A 25,675-nucleotide genomic window follows, 5' to 3' on the forward strand; every position below is an offset into this window, starting at 1 on the left:
GTGCAGACCCTGCCAGGTGAGCTGCAGCTCTCCATGCTTGTCTGCCTCCTGGTTTGAGATCCCTCAGATGCCCATCAGCTCCTGGGAGCTGGCTGACCATGGGTTGAGACCTTCTGCTCTGGTGGCAGATGACTGAGGTTGGGACAGTCCAGGCAGGAAATAAGTGACATATTTCCAGCAGTCAACAGTGATGAGTCACTGGAGGAATCTGCCCTGGGATCTGTAAGTTCATCACTTCCAAGGGTCTCTTGACTCAGGGCTGGATGCTTTCCAAAGGGATGCTCTGCACTGGCCATGTGCTGAGGACATGAGGGTGCTGCTTGGGTGATGTTCTTTATGCAGGAGGTTGGACAATTGGCCTTAATGATCTACAAGCCACTTACTGAATGGATAAATAAGTGGTTGCAAAGCAGCAGCAGAGCGTTTGGCAGGGATGGTCAAGTGTGTGGGACCATGGTGGGCCTGGAGTGATGCCCAGTGTGGGGACTTGCTCCTGCTGGGTGCTGCAGGGATGATGTGGGATGAGCCTTGTTCCCCTCTAGGGAAAGCTGGAACGCATTGTTTAGGGGTCCTCCCTTCCTCAACCTTGGATCCACGTGCCCCAACAGCCACTGGTGATGGGAGGGACAAAAGGGACAAAAGTTGCTGCTGGGATGGGGCTGAGCCTCTCTGGGTGCAGGGGACGGAGCTGTGGTCCCCTGGCTGTGTGGGGGGATTGAGGATGGCCTGGGGGGGGAGGAGGTGACAGAGACATCCTGTAAGTGGCACCATGTGAGCTGGCCTGCATGGAGGCTGCTGCAATTCAGCAGGTGAAGAAGGCAAGAAACAAGGGGAACCCAGGCGTCCCTTCTCCTCCCAGCTCTCCTGAAAGTCGGCAGGGCAGCACATTTCTGCACAGGCAGTTGAGTCCCTGCCACGTTGCACCAGCACACACCCAACCACCATCAACTTTCTCTCCCTCTCTGAACTCACCATAGCATTGATCTCCACCATATCCTGGGGCAATGGATTTCAGGCTTTATTTGTGCAGTGAGGACACTTTCTGCCTTGCTCTCTGATCCTCTCCTATCAATTCCTGCCACTTAGCTCACTGCCTTTCAGTCTGAGCATGTGCTGGGCAGTTTCCCCTGGGCACATCTTCACACCTCTCCACATTGCATTAAATCTGCTGCTTGAGAGCTCAGCACTGTGAGCTTCTGGAGCCCTGTTTAACTTTGGCTGCCTCAACTATTTGGTATCACCTTTGTCTGACCACTGATTCCTCTTGTTTTGGGTGCTTGGTGCCTGCTCTGCACCTGTGGGCCTTTGCTCCCTGGAAAGTGCTCTACAATCTGAAGGTTTATTTCTACCCTTTAGTTTCTTTCAGCTCAATTTCTGTGCAGAATGTGACCCTCCTTGCTGCCTCTTAATTCAATTTCTGCCCAGGGTGCTTGTCCAGGCCAGGTGGGGAAACCACAGAGGCTGGTGATGGAAGACTCAGGTCCCTATCACATGCACTGACACGTCTCTACTCAGTAAAATATTTATTCCTCCATTATTTCACAAGAGTTGTTTTTACAAAAACCTTACAAAAATTTCCAAAACACAGACATGCAGAAGAAAAAAAACAAATCCACCATGGATCTTGTTACAAGTAATTGAAATGTACAAATAGAAAGGGCGAGAGAGAGCTTAGATTACAATAATCCCTCGGTCCTGCTACCCCTCCATGGGTGCAATTTGTATCTCTTCTTGGTGAGTTCAGCATTGACTGACAAGCTGTGATAAGCTGCCAAAAGCACAGCAAAGGAGGGGCCCTAAGATTAGGAGCAAATGTTTTCAAATATATATATACATATAGATATTTAGTGAAGAAATATTTATTCCCTGCTTTTTTTAGGTTTACAGAAACAGCATCTGCAAACTATTAAATGGGTTTATTTTCATTAATGTTCTCAAAGAGGCAGCGACATTTATATCCCTGTGGTTTCATCTTGTATAACTGAAAAAAGAGCCCTGTGCTTTCCATGGGAATAGGACCGCCCTGGCCCCCTCCTCCTGCCCCAGTGGTGTTTCTCTGCGTGGATGATTTCATCCACAGTGGATCCCTTTTCCCCCTGGCTTGGCAGGTCCCTGTGCGGTGTGGGGAGCTTGCATGACACATGGGATGGATACCAGCCCTGGAAATACAGATGGGGGCAGAGGGTGGGTATTTAGGGTGGCACTGGAGGAGGTGGACAGGGTCAGTCAGGTTGTGCCCTCTCCCTGCCTGCCAGGCTTGAGGAGGAGAATGTAGCTGTTCCCAACTGGAGAGCAGAGAAGGCAGGGGCTGGAGGATGGAGGGGCTGGTTCACCCCTAGGCACAGGAGATGGTTCTCCCATCAGGTCTCCAGCTCTGGGTGCTGGGTGAGTCCCCCCATGCTGGCATTGCCTGGGGTGCAGCTGAAAACCCCACTGTAACAGCCATGGGTCCCACATGCAGCTGCAGTGAGAGCCCCAGTGGGAATGGGAGAGGATGCTCCTGGGAGCTCTGGGGACTCAGGTGGGCACTGTGTAGCTGTGGCACTTTCAGCCTCAGTGTCACCAACCAGAGGATGTTTACCTGGAGGAGGCACCTCAGCAGTTGCTCTGTTTGTGCTCAGATCCATTGCTGCAGCCCCCAAACCAACCCCTTCTAGGGAAGCAGGGCTGTGTCTTCTCTGCCCAGGCCACCCCTCTGAGCTGGTGGTGTCCCCATGCTTGGCTGGTGGCTCTTTCCAGTGGGTGAGGAAAGGGTGATGTGGTTTCCAGTGGGCTTTGTCCACAGGGACACCACACCTCCACCACCCCAGCTGTGGAATGGGGAAGGTGGAGGCTGCATCTCTCCTCAGCTCAGCCCCATGGCTTGGGGCCAGGCTGCCCACCCCGTGTCCATCCCCTGCACGTCCCACCTTGGAACCTCATTAGGCTGCACAGCAGGGTGGGATGAGGGGGGAAACCATTTCCTTTCTGCAAAACCAAGAAAGCCTCCCCCCATGGAGCTGCCGGCCCCAGAGCCCCGAGCACATCTGCGGAGCTGCCGACGGGGAGGCTGTGCCTCCGGAAGGCGAAGCCTTCGTTGGCACGGAGCGCTGGGAGCCGCCTACTCAGCTGAAACCCAACAGCTTTTTCCAATTTTCTCATTCCCTGGGACTGTTCAATGACCTGGGGCTCTGCAGAATCGCTGGCAAATCCACCGAGGCAGGGCAGCGGTGCCTGCTTGGGGATTGGCGATGCATCCCCAGCTCACGGGAGAGCTCACAAGCTCCAGGAGGGTTTGTTGAGGTGCTGCAGCTCTGCTTGCCCCTCTGGGAAGGGACAAAGCCCGATGCCATCAGCATAGGCAGCTCATAAATGCAGAAGACAGTGCAGAAGGCTGGCTGAGACTGGCCATGGCATGGGCGAGCCATCAGCTTCCCAAAGTCCCAAGCTTTGGGAAGTCCCAAACCCCACACTGTGGCCAGGGTTGCACAAAGAAACGAACACATGGATCAGCTTTGGCACACACAGTTGAGCGCCACAAGTCACAGCCTGGTGGAAAGGGGGGCCCGTGATCCTCCCACAGTGTCCCTGCGGGAGGAGAAGACCCAATAACTCTTTGGCTCTCTGGGCAAGATACCCAAATTGGTCAAATCCAATAGTCCAAGATCCTTCCATGTTTGGAAGCAAATTCTTGTTCCCTTGGCAAGTCTGTTTGTCCTCGAAGAGCGTGTGGGGGGTATGTGTGTATATATAGCCGTTATTATAAGGGTGTGCGGAAAAGCAAGTTTCTAACCAAGTTCGCTCCATATGTGGCTATAATTATGTGCCACTTCGGCCTGGGACTGATTCTACCTTCAGAAGGGAAGGGAAGAGGAGAGAAGATGCTGAGACATTGGATGAGCGGCACGTGTGTTGGGCAGGATTTGTCCTGGGCCTGGCACGGGAGCTCCACGCTGTGTCCTGGAGGAGGCCACGGGATGGGCTTTGCCCTGCTCAGTTCACGGTCGGCACCTGGTTCTGATGGAGGCTGAACTCCTTGGCCTTGAGGCGCAGGCTGGCGATGCTGTTGGCCATGTTCACCCCCTGGGTGGGAGTTGCGGTCCCGCTGGAGCTGTAGGAGGGCACAGTGCTGCGGGGAGGGAGCAGGGAGCAATGAGGAATGGCCCATGGAGAAGACCCCACGCCCTTTGTGGTCCTGCTGGCTTCCCAGGCCAGGCTGGCTGTTCCCTGTTGGAGATCTCTCACAACAACAGCCAAGGCTTCAGCATTTTTATGGGCTTGGATGGATGTGGGAACCCCTCAAACTATGCACCAGGAGGCCCTGCTTTGTGCTTTTGGATGTGATGGCTGAACATGAGCAGCTGGGAACCAGAAGGGACCCATGCCACCTCCTGTGCCGAGATGTGGGAAGGGTCAGCATGAGGCCAAGCAAATCCCTTGCGAGGACCAGGGTGCCTGCTCCGGCCCCAAAATGCAAGGAGGCAGAGAAGCCTGCTCAGAGTTGGGCAATGGATGCTCAGACAGTTTAAATTATTCCAAAGCCAAGTCAGACGAGCTCCTTTTGGCCTCATAAAACCCCAAATCCCCAGCAGTGGCACAGGGCTGCATTCCTGGGGCAGTGGAGCAGATCTCTAGGCAGCCCTGCCCTGTGGCCACCTCCTCCCCAGCTCCTCCAGAGCCTCCACCTACCTGTACGGGGAGGTGCTGGTCCACGAGAGATACTCAGGGGTCAGTGCAGTGGGTCGTGGTGCCATGGGCTGCTCAATGGCTGCCTCCTGGCTGTAGGATTTGAGCAGAGATGCCGATCTGTTGGCCAGCATCGCCCTCTCGTTACGGCGGAACTTGGCCCTCCGGTTCTGAAACCACACCTGTGATGGGGGAAAGGTGGAAAGGTGGTCACAGGGGACCCAGTGTGAACAGGGGTGTCCCAACCATCTGTCCTGTGGGTCATGGTGATGTGCAGGATGAAACAAGGGAAGGGACAGTCCCTGCTCCTGCCTGGGGCAAGCCAGAGGTGTTGTTTTCTCCCACACAAACCTGTGCTCACCTGGACTCTGGCCTCGCTGAGGTTGACCCTTCTGGCCAGCTCCTCCCGCACGAAGGCGTCGGGGTAGTGCGTCCTCTCAAAGACCCTCTCCAGAGCCTGCAGCTGGCTGCTGTTGAAGGTGGTGCGGTTCCTCCTCTGCTTCTTCTTCCTCTTGGCTGCCCCACAGCTTGGGCTCAGGCTCTCTCCTGTGGGAAGGAACAGAAGGCACATGAGAGCCAAACCCGTGCGCAACCCCATGACCCAGCCAAGCCCAAGCCCTGCTGGGGTCTGCAGTGTCCTGCTCTGTGCCAGCCATGCTCCCTGCAGGCACTGGGACTCTGTAGGAATATGTGCAACCCTGTGATGTCCATGAGAATCAAAACATGTTTAGGGACCTGCTGGAGCTTAGGATTAACCCCAAAATTCACAAGGCCTGCAGTGGTTTCATACCTGGCTAAACCATGCTGACCTGATTTTGAATACCAGTCTCAGTGTATTCTGGGGCTGCACTTGATCCAAGCTGGAGCTCAGCTCTCGCTAAGACTTTAAGCCAAGCTTTCATGAATGGTGATGAAAATCCAGCACCAAAACACCCCCAAGATGTGGGTCTCAGCTGCCCAAGGTGACACAGGACAGCAGCCAAGCATCTGCTCTTCCACCCCTGCTCCTCAGAGCTCGGAGTGAGCGGCACCGCGTCTCGCAGGGCTCAGCCTCCGCAGTGTTTATTTCTGGCTTTGCTGGCTCATGGAAACATGAAGCTGAGGGTGTAGTCTGGTTTCTCAGTATTGATCCTGGGCTGTCAGCCAGGCTGAGATTAATCTCCTCTTTGTCACTAATATCATAAGGTTTGGGCAATTTCGTGAAGCCTTTTTCCGAGACACCCAGTGAGCTCCTGCAAAGGGTTCGTGGGGAGCACGACTTGCTGTCGTTCTCCCTTGTGGAGGTACTGGTTAATGGCTCTTTCTGTTCATGAAGCATCTGGATCCAATCTGTACCTACTGGTGGGAAAGCATTCTGGAATTATTTGAAATGTTAATAATTTTATGACATTCTGATTCATGGCAGGGGTATGTTGGGGCTTTCTGCTCTGTATCATTGCAGAGGCCAGGGTGGCAGAACTCCCTGAGTATGCTCACAAATTAAATACTTGCTAATAATATTAATTGTAATACTTTTTTAGTAAGTCCAGCATTTTCAGATAATGCTTGAGCAACAAACAAAATCTACTGGAAGAGGTATTAACTCTGCTGTTTCAAGACCCATTAAGCTGTTGAGGGGAAGGAAACTTCCAAGATCTTTAAGGCCAGAAAAATCTTCTTGCACCTTAACTCTGAATAATTCAAGCCATGAAACATCCAACAATAAGTTTTTCATCAAGTCCCTAGGACTCCTATGTTCCCAACTACATCATTCTCCCAAGGCCTCTCTGCAGCCACTGGCATTTCTCTGGGTCTTTAATTGTGCTGTAGGTGCAGCTTGGCCTTGGCTGACCATCAACAATCTTTGATCTTGTATTTTGGACATGGCCTTGTTGGTTGGGTGAAGACACAATGGACAGTGCCTGAAATGTGTGTGGGTTTGAGACCCTTTCCCCAGCCAGGAAACCACGGGCTGCCCTTCACCACCAATCGTGTCTACAGGCTCACAAATAAAATTCTCAGAATTCTCTCCAGCACTTCCTCCTGCAGCTTCAAATGTTCTGCCAGTCTTCTGCTTTCCAGTTGCCCCTTTTAGTTAAACTCCTTTTTTGGTCCTGTTTTCCTCCAGCAAGCTAACGAGCCGCTGGATTAAAATACATGAAGTCCAGCCATGGTTGTCCCTGAGTTTTTTGGGAGCTTGGGACTGAAATGGGAACCATCAGGCTGGGAAAGAGCTACAGGATGTAACAGGGTGAGAGGTTTCCTTGTGGGTTTATGACCATGCCACAGGGCTTCTGGGGAAATGGTACATCAGGGTTTGGTTCAAAAGGTTTAGTCACAAGGGCACCCACGGCCCCTCACCAAACTGGCAATGATTTCAACAGAACCCTGGGAAATGTAAAAATAAAATTTATAAACCCCCTTTGGCTTCATCCTCAATTTAAACCTGACTATAGGGCTTTTGCACAGTGTTGATTTCCCTTGCCCACTCTAATTGGGCTGAAAGAAAGGAGGAGGAGGAAAGTTTTTTGAAATTAACTCTCAATCCAGTTCTGTAGGATCTGGCCACATTTCTGGCTGGTCTTTATCTCCCCAAACCCACAGAAGGAAGAGCTAAACAGCCACAGGAGACAAGTGGTGCTGAGTGCTTCCCATATGGGGCTGGCAGTCATGCTGGGATTGAGGTTTAGGACTGGAGCTGGATCAGGATGTGTCCGAGCACCAGCTGTTCCTGGGTTTTTGGAGACCTGCAAACCCTGGGACATGCGAGCTTTGGGGCATTTTGTTCAGCCCCTATTTCTGCTTTTAATGGAGAGACCTTCCACACCTTTTCCAGGCCATCTCTCCATGGCAGGGAGGCAGCTCCGCACATGGAGTTCCTGCCTGGATCCTCTGCTCTGCCCGGGGATGAGCCTTGGTAATGCATCAGCATCTTTTCCTCATTAGCTCAGGCACTGCAGGCCTGTGGGACCAGGCAGATGCCACCCTAATTGCTGGTGGTGAGTGTCTGACAGGTTTACAGTTAGGCTGGATCTCCTCTATCAGAGATGCTTTAATAATCCCAAATCAGCTTCCCGAAAATGAGCATGGCTCAATTCTTTGTGGCATCAGAGAAAGAATGGGAAGGGGGATGAGTTGGATCCCCTGAAGACACCCTGTGCTCTCACTGCCATCAGGGGCGCTTGGATTTAACCAGACCTGCTGACACCTTGATGGAGGAATTGGAAACCAGTTCCCAGCCTGATGGGCTCCCAGGAATAAGAGTTTGTAATTGCACAAAGTTAAAACCAGCTTCCCACCATCACTGTTCTGTCCCAAAGCAGTGCTCGGGGAGGCTATGGAGAAAGCCAAACCCTTCGTCAGGCATAATTTGGGGGTTCATTTGGGCTGAAGGGACCAGTTTGGTTGGCCAGCCCTGAGGTCAGAGGGGCTCGTGAGCCTTCCCCCCAGCCACCTTCCCTGTATTTATCTTCCAGTGATTACAATTTCCGCTGAAAGGAAAAGAAATGCAGGGAAAGGGGGAAAACAGGGGGGATAACGTTACTGAGTAACGAAAGATGACATGAGGGGGAGGATGGGGAGAGGGAGGCACAGGGGCTTTGCACAGAGCAGGATGGGCCCAATGTGCATCACAAAAAAAAACCCTTAAATTGCCCCAGACTGTTAGGCAAGACAGAAGACTTTTCACCCATGATGTGGATGAGTTTTGGGGTGCTGGATGTGGCCTGGGTCACCTCCAGCCTCCTCTCTGGGCTGTCCTGCCTCAGGCAGTGCTGCCTGAGAGCTGCAGAGAGCCTGGGGACAGCTCTGTGCCCTACAGATGCCATGGGTGCTGGGAGCCACCCCAAAACCCTTCTCCCTGTGGGAGCACCAATGCTGGCAAGCCTGGACTGTGCCACAGGAAGAATTTGGGAGCAAAGGCAGCACCAGCCCCAGGTCAGAGCTGTGCTGGTTCAGCTGGGCACCAACCACCCCCTTCTCCCTCTCTTGCCTTTGCCCTCTGTGCTTCCATCAGTTTCCCACAGGAAGGACACAGCAGTCTCAGCCTTGGTGCTGGGCTTGCCCCTACACTGGCAGGGCCCCCAGCCTCCCACAGCTGCTGTTGAGCACTGAGAAGAGGTGATTTTCACTGGATTTCCCCCAGGGCTTTGGGTTTGACTAAGAGCTCCATTAGTGCACAGTAAATGGCCCCAGAGCAGCTGTGATCCAGACCAACCAGCACAATCCCAGCAGCTCACCTGGCTGACCCTGGAAACACAGGGATCCTCCCTTGGGATGTCTCTCAGGGATGGGCTGTACTGCCGGCCGTGCTCAGTCTCCCCTCTGGACACCCAGTTTTGGGGGGTTTATTTGCAAAATACTCATGCAGAGTGAGGTGTTTGCCCAGCACCACCCCTGCTACCCCCGCCAGCTGCCAGCCTGTCTCCTCCCCAGGGGATGCTGCAAACTCCACTCCCCATCAGTACCACCACATCTGGGACAAGTTTTCCTGACTCCAACTCCACCACTTGGCTTTGGGGTGCAAACACCCCCATTTTTCAGGTCAGAAGGCAGCAAGTTCAACCCTCTCCTGCAAAAATGCCCAGGCTACATCTCCTCCAAAGTGTTTCATTTTGCACTGCACCGCAGCCCCCATGGCCCTGAAACGTTTTCTGTCATTAAATTATTTCACACGTTCCATTTATTTGCGAGCAGTTTGCCAAAGACCCTTTAAGCTTTAAATTTTTCACACCCCCCCCAGCCAAAATGATCAAATCTGCTGTACCATTTACTTCCCTACTACGCCTGGAATGGCATTTTTTTCCTCCTTTTTTTCTTCTTGGGTATAATTTAAGGGTTGAAATAGCCTGGAGGGAATTAGCTGTAAATTCTTCCTAAGACAAATAAATTCAGCCCTCTAAGTTTCTACGTTTTTCAAACTGTTGAGAGACATTTTGGGTTTGTTTTACTTGAAATAATGATCGTGGCATATCTGACCCTCAGGCTGCGGCCGGCTCTAGCCAAATAAATAGCTTTTATTAATTAAGGTTTATCCTTAACAAATAAAACCCCAATTTGATCTCGGCCGGCTGAATTAGCAAAAATAAACAACGGGTTCTCTGGGCACTTGATGTGGATTTAACAAATTAACGCTGGGCCTTCATCAGGGAAGCCGCAGGGTGGTGGAGGTCTTTTACAGCCAAGAAATCCTTTGGAAAAACAATGTCTTTCGTTTCTCCCATGGTCTCTCTCGGTAAACATGTGCACTCCCTTCATCCCCTCATACTCGGGGGAGCGAGGAGAGCTCCGGCCATGACGTCTGCCAGAGCTTCATGTGCAATTGTTTAACTTCTCCTCTAAATCATGGGGAGGGAGCGTTTCCCCTCGGACTGCAGAGAGCTGGAGCGGAGCTCTGGGGTTTGGGAATTGCCCCTCCATGGTGTGTGCCCTCTCCAGCTCTGTTCTGTTCCACAGCCTTCAGCTGAGACACCCGAAGCCAAGGTGGGATTTGGGGCTAACAAGTGCAGGGGACCCCTCTTTCCAGCAGCCACTTCCAACACTGCCCTGCCTTGGGATGCAGCTGGGAGCAGCCTGGGAGCCCAGGGCGGGGGTTACCAGGGCTTTGCAGGGAGGAGGGACAGCAGGAGGGATGCTCCAGAGGCCAAAGGGAAGCTGGGCACTTGTCCCTGCTCATGGGCACAGGAAGGACAGGGTTTGTGGCAGAATGGATGGTGGGAGATGCCTACACCACAACGGGTCTTTAATCTCCCCAAATCACCTTGGAAAGCCTGGGGGGCTGAGGAGCAGCCAGGAACCTGCCCCTCCACATGTGCTGGGTCACCCAGCTACGGCTCCTTTCCTGCACCCACCCATGAGCCCAGCCTGGCGCACAGGAGCAGCCCAGCACCAGCCTGGGGGCAAAACCACATTGGTGAAACTCCCGTTTTCTGCACAGTTTCACCCCAGTACCCAGGGGAGAAGCTTTTGGGGCCACCAAGCCCTGCCCTCAGGATGCCAGCCCCAGCTTTACTTGGCACGATGCTGTGAGGTCCAAACCCATCCTGGGGACAGCCATGGATAAGGGGGACAGGGCATCCCTGGGGAACAAGGGCTGTCAGTCCTTCCCCAGGCTCCCACCTCCTCATCCTCACCCACTGCCCCTCCCTGTCCCCCTCCAGCCCAGCCCAGCCTCGCAAAGACCCCGGGAATGCTGAAGGCTCTGGGGGGAGGTTGGAGCTGGGGGGGTCCAAATGTGCTGAGTCCGAAGGAAACTTTCCCAGCTCAAGTGGCGAACATGAAAAATTTAAGAGAGGGGCAAGTCCCAGCTACTGGAGAAACATTACAGCGAAATGTTTCCGAGGATGTTTCACCTCATTAATTGTGAAAAAACTGAAACGCTGACACGTTTTTACAGGCTGCCAGTTTTGCTGGGGGAAAAGTGTCTCTGTTAAAAAGGAGCAGCAAAAGCCTGGACCAAGAAAGAGGCCAAGGCTGTCCCGGGGGGGCCTTAGCCTGTGCTCACTGACAGGCAGCAGCAGCCTGTTTTATGGTTATAGAGCTGCCTCTGCACCAGCCAGAAACCACCCAGCACCACAGCGTGCTACCCCCAGCCACACAGACGCACAATTTTTGGGAAGATCCTGGCCAGCAGTGCTGCAGCCCCAGGGATGCTCCATGCACAGCCTGCACCCTCAGAGCCCAGGAGGTTTTCCCCTTGCACCCCTGAATGGTGTGTGGTGTCTGAGCACCCATCACAGCAAGGTCCTGGCTGAGCCAGCAGCATCCCTGCATCCCAGTGGAGATGTGTCCAGCCCGTGCTGGTAACCCAGTGGTGGCACTGAATCCTTTTTCCAGCTCATTATTAGTGCAGCAAAAGCACTGGGAACACGATGCTTAGATGGATTCTGAGAAAATAAAGATTATGAAAAGGAAGATCCCCATGTCATGAGACACTGCTTCCCTTAGGGATGGCTCCAGCCCAGAGTGAGCCACCAAATTCACTGCTGGGAGCTGTGAGTGGACTCAGAGCTGGCTCTGGAGCCAGGGCAGCCCTGCTGCAAAACCCAGGTGCACAAGAGGGGGAAGATCAGGAAGCCACAGGGAGCAAGGAGTAAGACAATGAAAAGAATGAAGAAGGGAAGCAGAAGCTGGAGACACCAGGTGAGGAGCCAACCAGCCAGGTCTTGTGCTGTGATTTAAAGAGGATGCCCTGGAATTTGAAAACTGGTGAAATCCACAGGGCTGCAGGCAAAGCCTGAGTGCTCAGGAGTCCCTGAACATTCCCAGCACTTCCCACCATGCCAGAGGCTCCTGCACAGCCCAGCACGGGCTCACCCAGCTGAGGCCAGGCCCCAGGAATGGTGTTTTGGCACAGCCAGCTCCTGCGTCAGCGGAAGCATTTAATGAATTAATTGCAGCCACATTCCCTGAAGGAGGAGGCAGGGTTGGTGGGAAGGGGCTGGGGAACATCTTTGGCCACAAAGCTCTGGTGGGAGTAAGAGGAGCAGGCTGAGCAGCACAAGAAATTCCTGGACTAAGGAATAGTCCAGGATCTGGGCGAGTCGGTGCCACCACCCACCCTTTACCTGGGCTGGGAACTGCCTGTGACAGACCTTTGGGGAAGGTGACAGGGACACATCACTGGCTCAGGATGCAGCCCAGCCGCCCACAGAGCCTGGCACCCCCAGCAGCCCCTGACAGCTCCGGGAACAGCTCCAGGAGCAGTCCCGAGAGCTGCGACAGCCCCGGCGCCCAGCGCGGCTCTGGCTGCGCTTCCCCACCCGCCCGGCTCCTGCACCCCGGGAGCTGGAGCAGGGCCATTGTGGGGCCGTTGTGGGGCCATTGTGGGGCCGTTTTGGGGCCGTTGTGGGGCCATTGAGGGCCCGCAGGGCTCAGACTGCCTGGCTGTGCCCTGGTGGTGGCACCGGCCCAGGGCAGCCAGCCCGGCCCCGAGCGCCAGCGCATCCCCGGGCTCGGTGCTCTGCAAGAGAAACGCTCCCTCCCAGGGCTCTGCCAGCGTGGGGGGACCCAGCCTGGCTCGGGGCTTTCGGGAGCTGCCAGGAGCATCCCGTGGGTTCGCAGGAGCCCGACACAATGGGCTGTCCCCGCTCCAGAGCCACCACTGCCTCCATTGTGTCAGCGCTCCAAGGCGAGGGAGCTGCGGGGGAGCTGAGCTGGGGCAAAGCTGCTCCACAACGAGAACCCAAATTGCCCCTCGAGGAATGGCACGGTGAGGAGGAAAGGCTCCTGGAATGTCCACTGTGTGCACGGATTTGCTGGGTACAGTGGCTTTGAGAGGGCAGGGTCTGGCATCGTCCCTGCTCGTGGCAGGGGAACGTGCAACTCAAGGGGGTTTGCACCCCTCTAGGGTCCCTCTTTTCTTAATTGGGGCTGGGGTCACACAGAGCCTCCAAAAACTCATCCACAGTGGTGCCAGTCTGGGTGTCCCCTGGAAATGCCGGAGAGGGAGAGGGGGAAGCAGGACAGGAATCGGGATGGGCGCTCCTGCCTTCATGCAGGGATGCTCCGAGAGGCTGTGTCAGACCAAAGGGCTCCTCGGGAGGATGTTTGTGGCTGCAGGGCCGGGGGGAGCAGGAGCCAAAGCCCTCCCAGCACAGCCAAGAGCCTCAGGAGGAGACAGCGTGGTGGGTTTGACTGATCCAAGCCAAGTTCCGAGCAGCACTGACCAACGGGGGAGCAGGAATTTCCATTTTGTTCTCCTGTGAATTTGCCAACCCCCACGGTGGAGGCCCAGGGACCAACAAAAGGCGCTGGCTCTCCCCCAGGCAGCACCAGCCAGGAGCCTTCCCGGCAAGGAGACATTCATTGCTTTCATCTCCCAGCCAGGAGCCCTTCCTGGGGTGGGATGAGAGCAGTGCTGGGGCTCTCTGCTCCTCACACCACTGCAGCAGCCCGGGCTGCTCCTGGGGACGCTGCCCCTCGGCCTGCAGCCTCCCCACTTTGCCAGCTCCTTAAAACAGCCGTGGTGGCTCACTGACGTGTGAATCTGCGGCTCAGGGAAACAGCCAGCCCAGAGCCTGCGGCCAAAATGCTGAGATTTGGGTCAGCCCCAGGCACCACAGCGAGGGGTCTGGGCAGAGGGAAGAGCCACGGTGGCTCCCCACAGGCACTGGAGAGAGGGATGGTGGCGCAGAGGCTGGAGCCTGCTGCCCTTCATCAGGGCTGGGCATGGCAGATGCTGCTTCCCTTCCCATCCTGCAGACCTTCCAGGTGCCATTTGGTGCATCCATGATGCAGCCACAGAGGTGCCAACATGTGATATAACAGGTTACCTGGTTTCCCAGCAGGGCACAGACGTGTAATTAATTAACACTAATGAGACTTGTGCAAGCACTGGCCCAGGATAGCAACCGCCTTGCAAAGCACCACCAAAATCCTGGATTTAACAGCAAAGTGAGTTTTCCTGGGGGCTGGGAAGGGGATGGATGGTGCCTCAGGCCATCACAGTGTTGAGAGCTCCCTGGGACTTTTGCTCAGTGTTTGAGGAATAAAACTAAATCAGCCGGGGCTGCATAGCAGGAACGTTGTGTGCAGGGCTGGCTCCCAGCCAGGGACCCCTGGCATGGTGATCCCAGCCTTCCTCTCCTCCACAGCCCCCCCCAGAAGGCGATTTTTTGAAATTTAATAGGCAGAAAGCCCAAGCAAGCCAGCCCCAGTGGCATCTGGCACTGAAACCCAACACCAGCCCCACGAGGTTAAAGCAGAGACCCCCTCGCATCAGGGTCACTGCCAAGGGGGGGAAGGAGGCAGGCAGGGACAGGGGGAATGATGAGAATTCCCATGCTGTCCCCTCCTGCTGCCCACTGCCACTGCCCCAAACCCTTTTCTGTTCTGAGGCCAAAAGGGTGTTTGTCACACCCAGGCCAGGAAACCACTGAGCATCCATTTGATCAGTGAGCACCTGCTGAGAGCCCCCGTGCCACCAGCTGTGGAACCAGAGTGTCTGGCTGGGTGTGGGGCAGGTGTGAGCCCCCCTGGGAGCCCATCCCAGCCCTGGGAGCCCATCCCAGCCCTGCTCCAGGGGTCCCTGCACGCACAGACATCTCTGCAGCCCCTGCCAGCAGCAGCACCGCTGTCCTCAGGTCTGGTTTGCATTTGAGGTCGGTGGCCTCTCGCCAAATTTATTGTAAAACATTCATTTTAATAAGTGGCTCGTATCTTTTTTTTTTTTTTTAACTCAGCCTGGTTAACTGTTTCCAGGTTACAGCAGAACCTTGCACGGTGAGGATGGCAGGGACACTGGGGACAGTGGGGACAGGATCACAGTCAGGACACTGGGGGCAGGTGCCAGCCATGGGGATGACAGGATGGAGACAGGAACATCAGGCTCCTGCTCCTACAAAGGTCAGCAGAGCTGAGATCTCACCCTCATCCCTCCAAGCCTTCATCCCCTCCAGGTCCCCAGGGAGACCCTCCTGCCTCACTGGGCACCCTGACACTCTCATACAGAATTAAAACTTACTGCCCCAGGGGTAACTGGGTCATGTCAAACATGCAGAGGGCTTCCTGAAGTGAACATTGCCTGGTAGTTTAGTTTCAACATTTGTTTTAAGTTTCATAAACCTCTAATACTAATAGAAATGCTTGAGCGTCTTTTAATTTAAATGAAAACAGTTTTTTTTTAAATTTAAAAATTCCCCTGAGGTATTTACAACCCCCAAATTACAGCCATGTGGCCAGCCCAGATGAGAAAGTGAAATTGGTGAGGAAGGAGCATGGCAGCTGCCCCAGCCCAGCCCTGTAGTGTCTGTCCCCATGTCACCTGTGTCCCCTGCACAGACTCTGCTTCACACCAGGGACATGGGATCCATGGGTCCAGCAGCCCCATGAGCTGCCAGCCACAGCTGTCCCCAGCAGGATGGCATCTGTCTGTCTTTCCTGCCTTCTTTCTGTCCTTCCATTTATGTCTTCTCTCTGGAGCACAGTGGCTTTGGGCACAGGAGCTGCCCATGACCATCCTGAGCTCTCCTCAGCTGTGCTGCTGCAGGCCCTTTGCACCCCAGTGCTGTGCCTGGGGTCCCCTAAGTGCTCCCCTGCCCCATCACTGCTACTGCCACCCCCAGGTCACCCCCGACAGCCCTGGCAGTGTCCTGTGGGCATCCTGGGGTGCAACACAACCCGCCCGCTTGCAATCTCCCTGCAGGACCTGGGGCACAGCGTGGTTCCCCTGAATGGCTCAGTGCCTCATGCCATTCCCTGCAATGGCCTGCACAGTTTGGGGTGCTGTGTAACCCCAGCACACACACCTGGGAATGCCCTGCACAGTTTGGGGTGCTGTGTAACCCCACCACACACACCTGGGAATGCCCTGTACAGTTTGGGGTGCTGTGTAACCCCACCACACACACCTGGGAATGCCCTGTACAGTTTGGGGTGCAGCACAATCCCCACCCCAGCCATGCCCTGCATGACCTGGCACAATGCCGACCCCCTGCCCATCTTGGGGTGCAGAGCAGCCCCTCCAAACACCCACTGCAGTGCCCTGAGCAGCCCCAGGCTCAGCTCAGCTCAGCTCCCCCTCGATGCCGTTCCTAGCCGGGGGTGCCGTTCCCATCCCGGGGTGCCCTGCTCAGCTCAGGGTGCCATTCTCATTCCAGGGTACCGTTCCCATCCCGGGGGTGCCGTTCCCATTCCGGGGGTGCCGTTCCCATCCCGGGCTGGCCCAGGCCCCCCCGAGCCCCCCGGTTCCGGTGCCAGCGCTGCCCCGGGCGGGCTGCGGAGCCTGCGGGAGCCCCGGGCTGTGCCCCCTCCCCACATGTGCCCCGCTGCCATGTGCTCCCCGCCGCTCCCCCGGCTCCCCTGCCATGTGCACTCCAGTTTCCTTGCGTGTGAAGCCTGCAGCCTCTCGGATTCAGTGGCTGGAAAGGATGGCGCCTCTCCACATCTGGTTCAATGCGCGAGCCTGGCGCCTGGCTTAGCCACAGTCTCCATTCAGAGACACACAGACTTTAATAGACTCATACAATTCTTCCTGATCTATCACTGCAGCCGCAGCTGAAAAGCTGCTTTATTATATGCGCTCAAAGGGGGATGAGGAGGGAAGGGGAGGGGGCCGGCGGCTGGCGCTGCCGCTCTCTGAAGGCTCCCAGCCCGCCCGGCATCCCCCGGGACCTGAACGGTCCCCCCAGCCCTGCCCAGCCTCCCAGGGGCTGCTTTTCCCCCAAACCCTGCAGGAAAGAGCGGCACCGCAGCCTCATTATCCCTCCTGCTCAATTAACACCCTCCGAGCCGCCGCTCGCTCACCCGCGCCGCGCACGGCTGGGGCTGCGGGGACGAGGTGACAAAGGGGACCCCTAATGTCCCCAGGATGTCCCCGAGATGGCTTCACAACCCCACAAGCTGCAGCGATCCCCCCCAATTCCTGCAGCATCAGCATCGCGTTTATCCCGCAATTTATCCCACCGGGTGCTGCCCGGGGTCGGGGCTGCCCCGCGGAGCCCCCGCGGGTCCCGGTAGCGGGGCTGGCTCTGCCGGGACACCACAGGCCAGGGAGGGTCTGCCGGGGGATGCTGGGCACGGACAGCGCCTTTGTCAGCCGTGGGAAGGCTGGAAAACCTCGCCCGCGGTCATGTGTCCCTCGGGCAAAGGCAAACATCGGGAATGCCTCGAGGGCGAGGGCAGGAATTTCTGTGTTAGTTCTCGGAAATTTAGGGTTGTGCAGTGAAAAACAAGCAGTTTGGTAGTTCTGGGGCAGTCCTGGTCAACAGGCATCGGAAAACTGCCTTGAAACATCAAATCAGGCCTTTCTCCCCAAAACTTTGCTGTTCCCACCCTCCCTGACCCTTCTGGGCATCACCGAGGCCAGGCAGGGGGTGCTGCCTCTGCCCACCACACTTCCACTCTGCTCCCAGCTGCTTTTTCCAGCCAGGAAAAGCCTGATCTGCATTGAGCCTGGTCTAAATCCTTGCTCAGCCCAGCCATAACCCTCTGCCCCAGCATTTTAAAGGATGCTCTGACCCAGCTCCCTGGCTCAGGCATTCCATCCTGGAACGACAACTCCCTCCAGCTTCTGCTCGTGCTGCAGGGAGGGAATGAGGTGCCAGCGTGGGGACACCGATCCCAAAGCACCCGGGTCCCATCCTGCTTCAAACTCACCCCCTCAGCTGAAGGATTTGACAGCTCTGGGGAGAGAATTCGCCCAGGCTGGAGGAAACCAGCCCTGGGTGAGGGGGGGATCAGCCCCACTCCCTGGAGGGAGGAGGGTTTCTAACACACAGCCTCAAAGCCCCAAATCATTTCATCAGCCTCCCAGCTACAGACACACGCCCAGGCTCTCTTAAAATGCTGATTCGTTGAAATTCACCCATCTTGGCTGCACAGAGTCGAAATTTCATATTTTTCCTGTGAATCAGCCCCATTCCCTGAAATAACAACCCAAAAGAGAAGGGAAATAGTCTTGCACTGAGCTGTTCCTGCTCGAGTGAGACATGACAGCCCAGGGGGGGACAGGCAAGGTGTCCCTGCACCCCAGCACCCTCCTGGGCTGGCCATGGCTGTGTCAGGGGTGTCTGAGCTGCTGCTGGGGACTAAAGCACATCAGTGGGTGCTGCCAGGGCTGCCAGGGGAGTGGGGCCAAGCTTTGTGTCCCCACAACATGCAGGACCCCCCAGTGTCCCCTCTGGGCACTGCCAGGCCGTGATTCTCCCTGCTGGAAAGGGTTTCAGAAGGAGCATCCCCTTTTGACAGCAATGCCTGCCAAAACCCCGCTCACTGGGGGTGCTGAGCACAGAAAAATCCCAGCAATGAGAAGTCGGGGAGAAAAGTGATTTTCCTGGCCCAGCCAAGGCTGCTCCAGCTCTTGGGCTTCCCCAGGCAGAGGGTTCCCATCTCCCCAGGTCCTGAGTTTGGGATTTTTCCCCTTTACCCTGTGGCAGCAGCTGTCCCAGCACAGCAGTGAGCACGTGTGGGGACCCCCAGAGCCCTGCAGGGCTGCAGGAACGTGCTGGGATGTGTTTGCTGTGCCCTGGGGAGGGCTCAGCGTGGGCAGGGAAACTGCCTGGGGCCCCTCTCCAGCCCAGAGCCCCCCGAGCTGGGGCAGGGGGAGCCTGGAGCACAGGTGGGGGTGCTCAGCTCATCTCGGAGCAAATTTCCCCAAAATCAGAACCCTGGTGTCACCAAGAGCCTGAGAGCAGCCCCATCCATCCATCCATCCATCCATCCATCCATCCATCCATCCATCCATCATCCATCCATCCATCCATCCATCCATCCATCCATCCATCCATCCATCCATCATCCATCCATCCATCCATCCATCCATCCATCCATCCATCCATCCATCCATCCCTCCATCCATCATCCATCCATCCATCCATCCATCATCCATCCATCATCCATCCATCCATCCATCCATCCATCATCCATCCATCATCCATCCATCCATCCATCCATCCATCCATCCATCCATCCATCATCCATCCATCATCCATCCATCCATCCATCCATCCATCCATCCATCCATCCATCCCTCCATCCATCCATCCATCCATCCATCCATCATCCATCCATCCATCATCCATCCCTCCATCCCTCCATCCATCATCCATCCATCATCCATCCATCCATCCATCCATCATCAATCCCTCCATCCCTCCATCCCTCCATCCATCATCCATCCATCCATCATCCATCCATCCATCCTCACAGTAAGCAAAAACAAATGTGGAGGGCTGGTGGGGAGCTCCCACATGGATTAATTGGTGCTCACTCACGAACTGCTGCTGGATGCTGCACTGGGGACCTGCCAGCACCACACACTGGACAAGCCCTGTCCCCTCCCCTGGGGCCATCCTGCTCCAGCAGCCTCAAGGGCGCTTGGGGGAAAAAAACCCTGTCCTGAGGTCTGCAGCCCTCAGAGCTCCCAGGCAGGGGTGTCCCCAGGGTGTCCCCAGGCAGGCACTGGGGACAGGGATGGTGACATTTGTCACTGAGACCAAGGATGGCTCCTGTCCTGGTGCCACCCACCCGGCTGGGCTGGCCTTACAAGGACAGAGAGGATTCACCTCCCCCTCTGCTTCAGATGCCAACAGGGACTGTCCCCAGCCTGGGCCCTGCAGGAAATCTGCCAGGCCCCCCCAGCTGGGGCTGTTTTGGGGAGCAGTGAGGGGTGATGGGTGCTGTAAACGCTGCACCCCAGCCCTGCTGCTCCCTCCAGTATCCCAACCCCATCCCATGGGCCATGGCCAGCACGGTGGTGCCACCCTGAGCAGCAGGGACCTCTCTTGGAGAGCTGGGCCACATCCATCAGACAATCCCCAAAGCCTCCTCCCATCCACAGGGGCTGTGTCAGGGTCCCTACACACTGCCTGTCCCTGGTCAGGCATCCAGAAACCAGGGAAAGCCTCCCAGCACAGCAGCCTGGAGGGTGCCCAGCAGTTTTGGGCCTGTGGAAAGCAGGTGGTGCTGGAGAGAGAGGTCTGGTGGCTCTGGGGTTACAGGGCAGGGGGGCCTCAGCTGTGTCCCTGTGCCCATGGCCCAGTCTCACTGAGCACAGGGGATCAGCCAGGACTTAATGACACTGGGTTTAGCTGGGCCTGAGCCATCTCTGTGCACAGATGTCCCCAAAGGCACATCCCAAAGGCACATCCCAAAGGCACACCCCAAAGGCACATCCCAAAGGCACATCCTGGCCCTGGGGTTACAGAGCTGCCTCCTGCCAGCACAGCCACAGAGGCCAAGGTGTCCCCGAGCTGTGCCCACAGCTGATGGGGACAAGTGGTGTTTGGGAGGGCAGCACAGCCAAACCTTGTCCTGTGAGCCAGGGCCAGCACAGTCCCTGCTGGATTGGGGACACCACAGGGACATTAGCTGGGATGGCTCTGCCTCAAGAAAGGTACCCGAGCTACCTGGGGCATCAGCCACCACTTTAACTCCAGCACCAAGGCCCCTTTCCCCTCTGACACCCTGTCCCTCCCTGCCCCTCCTCTCCCATTTCAGCTGCTCTGGTTTACATAATTAAAGCCAATTTGTTGTAACAACATCTTAATGCCCTCTGCCCTTTTGGGTGCTGCTTCTCCTCTCCTCTCCTGCATCACTGCTCTGCTCAGCATCCTCACAGCCCCAGAACAGCCAGAGGGTCCCAGGGGATGAGGAAGGGGCTCCAGGCACTGTTCTGAAAATGGGATGTCCAGGGGCCACCACACCTCCCCGTCCCACTGCCAGGTCCCAGTGGCTGTAGCCAAATAAATGGTCAATGCATGCCGAAAAATCCCCTCGGAGGGGCCGCAGCTCAGCTGTGACAAAAGTGACTCTTTCTGAGCGTTCAGCCCCAAAGCGGTGCCGGAGCCAGTGCACGACTCCCTCTCCCATCCCCAGGCGGCACCAAAAGTAAGTTCATTGTTTGAAAAGCCATCAGTCAAGGCTTGCTGGCTAAAATTACCCTCCTGCTTTATCATCTTGAGAACATTAAGGGCTGTTGTTAACAGATGTTTCGCGTTACACATTATTTGTTAGTCTAATGAAAGGAGGTGAACAAGCTTTCAAGACCTCAGAAGTTGTGCCGAAGGTTTTCCATGGGAGGCTGTTGCACCACTCCAGGGGAGAATGAAGATGAAGATGAGGGTGTGAATGAGCTCTCACCACCCTGTTGACTTTTCCTTACTCTTGCCTGGCTTGTGGGATTTCTGATTTTTGGGTGCCATGGGAGCAACGTGTTGCACAGATATTTGTATTCACCATCCCAGGAGGATGCTCAGGGCACACTCAGGGCCAGTTTGGGGCTGTGGCCAAGGCAGGGGTTGAGCAGCCCAGAGGGAGCTGGGCCTGGCTTTGGTCCTCAAAAGCCTCCAAAGTGCCGTGGGAAGGGATGCCAGCCCTGCAAGGGGCTCCTGGAGGGGAGGTGTGCCAAAGGCCCTGGACACGGGGCTGCCTCCCGGGCTGAATCCCCTTCTGCAGAGAATAAATCCCTGCCCTGAGCTTGTCGGGCTGTGCCAGCCTCGGGAATGGAAACCTCTCACTGCAGCTTCCCTAGGGAAGGGGAGGGGGATCTGTTGAGGTCTCAGCCTGCTGGGCAAAGCCTGGGGCTGCCTGAAGCATCCTTGTGCCAGCTCTGCCAGCGCAGCCCGCGGTGAGCCCTGCCTGGTGCAGGGTCCCACAGCTTCAGGGCTGCTCTTCCTCCAACCCAGCAGCACAAAGCCCCCGAGGGCTCCTGGCTGGAGCTCAGAGCCACATCCTGCAGAGCGATGCAGGGGCACTTGCGTTCATAACAAACCCACTGCCAGCAGCTGTGGGGCTCCAAACCTGCCTCTGGCAGGAAAACCCCACCATGGTGAGGAGGAAGAGGAGAGCAAATGCCAAGAGGCTGATTTATTTCAGGATGCCAATAGAAGATAAGGTTACCAGCAGAAGTTTCTTTGCTGTCATCGCTGATCTGGAGCAGAAGGCTGATGCTCACAAAGGCAGGACTTTTGCCTGGTATTTCAGGTCTCCCCATCTCAATTTAGGAAATTGCATCCCAGTTAAGGCAGTGGCAGCAGGTAAGGGTCTCAAAGGTCCAGCTTTGCGTGCACACAGCTTCTTGTCTCCGTTTCCTTGTTCTCTTCTTGCCCACTGCTCTCAACTCCTGGGTATTTTTCAAGATCAGAAATGCTTCAGCTGCTGGTCAGCCTGACAGAGCCTCCCAGATGCTGATGGTGCCTCCATCCATGCCAGCTTGCCAGAACAGGTGCTAATGGGAAATGTCTCACATGGGCCAGCACTGCTGGGATCTGCAGAGCAAACCCCAGGGCCCCTGCCGAGGAGAAATGGGTTTCAGGGTGCAGAACAGGCTTGTGGTGATCGTGCAGCCTCTCACTCTGTTCTTTGCATCACGCTGGGTCCACGCTGGGTTCTCTGGGTGCAACAGGAGCCCAGCAGGGCAGTTGTTTCTCTGCTGCTTTGCAAACAGCCCCGTGAGACTGCTGAGGGCTGGGTTTCCCAAAGCTGTGCTGATCCCACATGGAATACTGTCCCCCTCCAGACCCACAGGCAGGAGAGAGCCTCCCCACAGCCCCACAGCCACTGCCGAAAGTACAAACAAAACCCAGGGGAAAGGGAGGGAGGAAAATATCACTGAAAATACCAGATACCACCCCAAAAAGCAGCGCCCAGCCCTCAGCAAGGCAGAGGCAGGCTGGGGGCTCAGTGGGGCTGCTCCATGAAGGGAGGAGGTTGTGCAGGGAATGAGCTGCAGGCTGGAGAAAGATGCTCCAGACCTGCACACAGTGTAGGAGCCACGGGAGGGACAGAGAGAGCGCCGGGGGGATTGAAGGGACCGAGCCCCCTTCAGCAGCACAGATTCCCGGTGGGCTGAGCACCTCGGCGGGGCTGTCAGCACCCCAGGGCTGTAAAAATAAACCTGGGGTAGCACAGCCCAGCCGGGACAGTTCTGGGGAATGCCACCCCTCGGGAAGGGCACCCGGCCCGGGCTCTGGGCATGGGGGCTCTGCCTCCCTTCTGTCACCTCTGTGTCCCGAGGGGACACCCGGCTCCGGGGGGCTCCAGGGCCGCCGGCTGCCCCGGCACTGAGGCTTTGCCACAGGAATGGGGCGAACCCTCTCACCCCCGCCCCAGGACCGGAGCGGGGATGCGGAGGAGAGATGCGAGCGGGATTGTCCCGTTAACAACGCGCCTCCCGCCAGCACCGAGCGCCATGAAGCCGCGTCCCGGCTCGGTCCCGCTCTCCTGTCCCAGCCCCGGCTCTGTCCCCGCTGATGCCGGAGTCGCGCAGCTGCCGGGACGGGACCCGCTGTGTCCCCGTCCCCGCTGTGTCCCCGTCCCCGCTGTGTCCCCGTCCCCGCGGCCCGGAAACCGAGACCGGGAGCCCCGGGGGACGTGGGGACCCCGCAGGCCGCGCAGCCCCGGCACGGAGCGACTTCCCGGGAGCGTCCCGGACCCGACACCTCCGGTGCCGGCGAGGAGGGAGCCGGTGCGGGGTCCCTGTGCCTCAGCGGGGTCCCTGCGCCCCCTGTCCAGGGTGCGGGGTCCCTGCGCTCTCTATCCCGGGTGCGGGGTCCCTGTGCCCTTGTGGGGTCCCTGTGCCCCTGTCCCGGGTGCGGGGTCCCTGCGCTCTCTCTCACGGTGAGGGGTGCCCTCCCCAGCCTGTCGGGGGCAGGGTCCCAGCCTCTGCCCGGGTCCTCCTCACGTGGGTTACGGTGATGCCCCCCGCCGTCGTCCCACCCCGCTGCAGGGGGACACCGACCCCCTTTGTCCGGGGTGCCCTCCCCGCGCGGGGGGACACGGCGGGGACACCCCATCCCCAGGCTGCCCCATGGCGGGGAGCCCCTCCCGGCCCGGCGGCACTCACCGTCCTGGGGCGCTGCCTCGCTGCCGCTGCTGCCTCCCGACGGCTCCGGGATGGCCTTGGCGCCACCGGCGGGCGGGGGACCGGCCGCGGGGGTCCCGTTCATACCGGCCGCCACCTCCTCCAGGTCCAGGAGGTGGCTCACGCTGAAGTTTTTCCGGCTTTGAGCGTTTTCGGGCGGCTCCGGGCCGCGCACGGCGCCGGGGGCGAACGCCTTGTCCATGGCAAAGGCTGGCGCCGAGTCCATGGCTCCCACCCCCCAGCCCGCAGCCCAGCCCGAGGTGCCGGGCCGCTCCCCGGCCCCCTTCCCCTTCCCCCACCCACCCTCCCCACCAAAAAAAAAAAAAAAAAAAGGAGAAAAAATTAAAATAATTATAATTTTTTTTTAAATAAGGGGAAAAAATCACGGCTGCCCTGAGTCCGGCTCCCTCCCCAGCCCCTGTTCCGCCTTGTGCTGACGTCTGGGGAAAAAACCACGCTCCCAGCCCAAACTTTCTTCCCCCGCTCTTTGCTCTGGAGCTGTTCAAACAAACGCCCCTGCTCTGAGCCGAGCGGGGCGGCCCCTCAGCCCCCCCGGCCCTGCGACCTGCCCCCCTGCCAGGGACCGAGCCCCGCCGGCAGCCGAGCCGCGGGAAGGGGGGCAGAGAGGGGGGCAGAGAGGGGGGCAGAGCCGCTTCCCCCCCTCCTCCTTCTCTCCCCCCCTTATCCCATCCGCATCACCCCCCAGCCCTGCTTTAAGTGCTTCTATCAACAAGTGTAAGTGGCTGCGCTCCGTGGGGAGGGATGGGGTGGGCTGGGAGAGGGGCTGGAGGGAGAGGTGACCCGCAGGTTAGCGGGGGACACGGCCCCCCTCCACCTCCAACCGCCCCCCTCCTCCGGTCCCCATCAACCCCGCAGCAAGGTCACCTCCCCTGGGAAAAGCCTGGCTCTCTCGCCTTAATGAGATAATTACGTCCTGCACCACAGTTAAAAACTCATAGGCTGCTTCCCTTGGGGTTAGAAAGAAACCTCCCTAATGAAAACCAGCCACCGGGAAAAAAAGGAGTTTTTCCTCTTTAAAATTATATATATGTATGTATATGTGTGTACACAGATATGCAGGGAGGAGGCAGCGCGAGGGAGGGAGGAGAGGGGCAGACCCCGGGGCTGGCTGCTGGTGTCCGGAGAGCGCGATGAGCAGAAATCGAAGAGGTTAAACAATTTTTCCTTCCCCTCGATTCCAGCCGCTCTCCTGCCCCGCCGCTGCGGGGACATTTGGACAGGGCTGCGCTGGGTTCCACGCGAAACCTGCGAGCGAGATGGGCCGGCTCTGAGCTCGTAAACATCCCTGCTCCAGCACGGCCGAGGGAGACAAACCCCGGGCTGAGTTATTTTAACGTTTGTCGAAAGCTTTTCTTGCGCTCCCTTGCCCTGCAGTCGGAGGCGTGCGGATTTTTAAGGCAGCCAGCGCTGCCAAATCTGATCTTCCTGACGGGGAAGCGCCTTCCCAGAGCTCTCCAGCTTGGAAGGGGCGCAGCTGAAGGCAGATTTTGGCTCTCTCCAGCTCTGCGGGGGGCTCCTCCAGTGTGCAAACAAGCCAGCCCAACCTCCCTTCCCCCCCTTTTCTTTTTTTGAGGGGGGGTGTCCGTTTGTTGGTTCTGTCGGTCCGGTTTGTGGCCCGGTGTCGCGTTCTGTCCCCTCCTGGGCTGTGTAAATCTCGGGCTGCTGTCACGCTGTCACACTGTCACACTGCCCCTGCTGCCGCTTCCCCGC

The 25,675-nt window shown here is 57.1% G+C and overlaps 1 protein-coding gene across 1 annotated transcript; it reads right to left on the bottom strand.

Moving 5' to 3' along the window:
* Positions 1 to 1,508: 1,508 nt before the first annotated feature.
* Positions 1,509 to 24,223, bottom strand: PRRX2 (paired related homeobox 2). The gene is made up of 4 exons (XM_030961452.1): positions 23,927 to 24,223; positions 5,027 to 5,211; positions 4,669 to 4,847; positions 1,509 to 4,108 (listed from the first exon to the last, which is right to left on the bottom strand). The coding sequence occupies exons 1-4, from the start codon at positions 24,168 to 24,170 to the stop codon at positions 3,973 to 3,975; spliced, it is 744 nt and encodes a 247-aa protein (XP_030817312.1). The 5' UTR covers positions 24,171 to 24,223; the 3' UTR covers positions 1,509 to 3,972.
* Positions 24,224 to 25,675: the final 1,452 nt, after the last annotated feature.

The sequence above is a fragment of the Camarhynchus parvulus genome, chromosome 17, assembly GCF_901933205.1.
Source record: "Camarhynchus parvulus chromosome 17, STF_HiC, whole genome shotgun sequence".
Classification (NCBI taxonomy): Eukaryota; Metazoa; Chordata; class Aves; order Passeriformes; family Thraupidae; genus Camarhynchus; species Camarhynchus parvulus.

Coding starts and splice junctions, on each gene's coding strand:
- PRRX2 (XM_030961452.1), bottom strand. CDS start 24,170: ATGGACTCGGCGCCAGCCTTTGCCATGGACAAGGCGTTCGCCCCCGGC. Junction 5,212..23,926: donor CGAGGCAGCGCCCCAGGACG/GTGAGTGCCGCC, acceptor TCCTTCCCACAG/GAGAGAGCCTGAGCCCAAGC. Junction 4,848..5,026: donor TCAGCGAGGCCAGAGTCCAG/GTGAGCACAGGT, acceptor CCCCCATCACAG/GTGTGGTTTCAGAACCGGAG.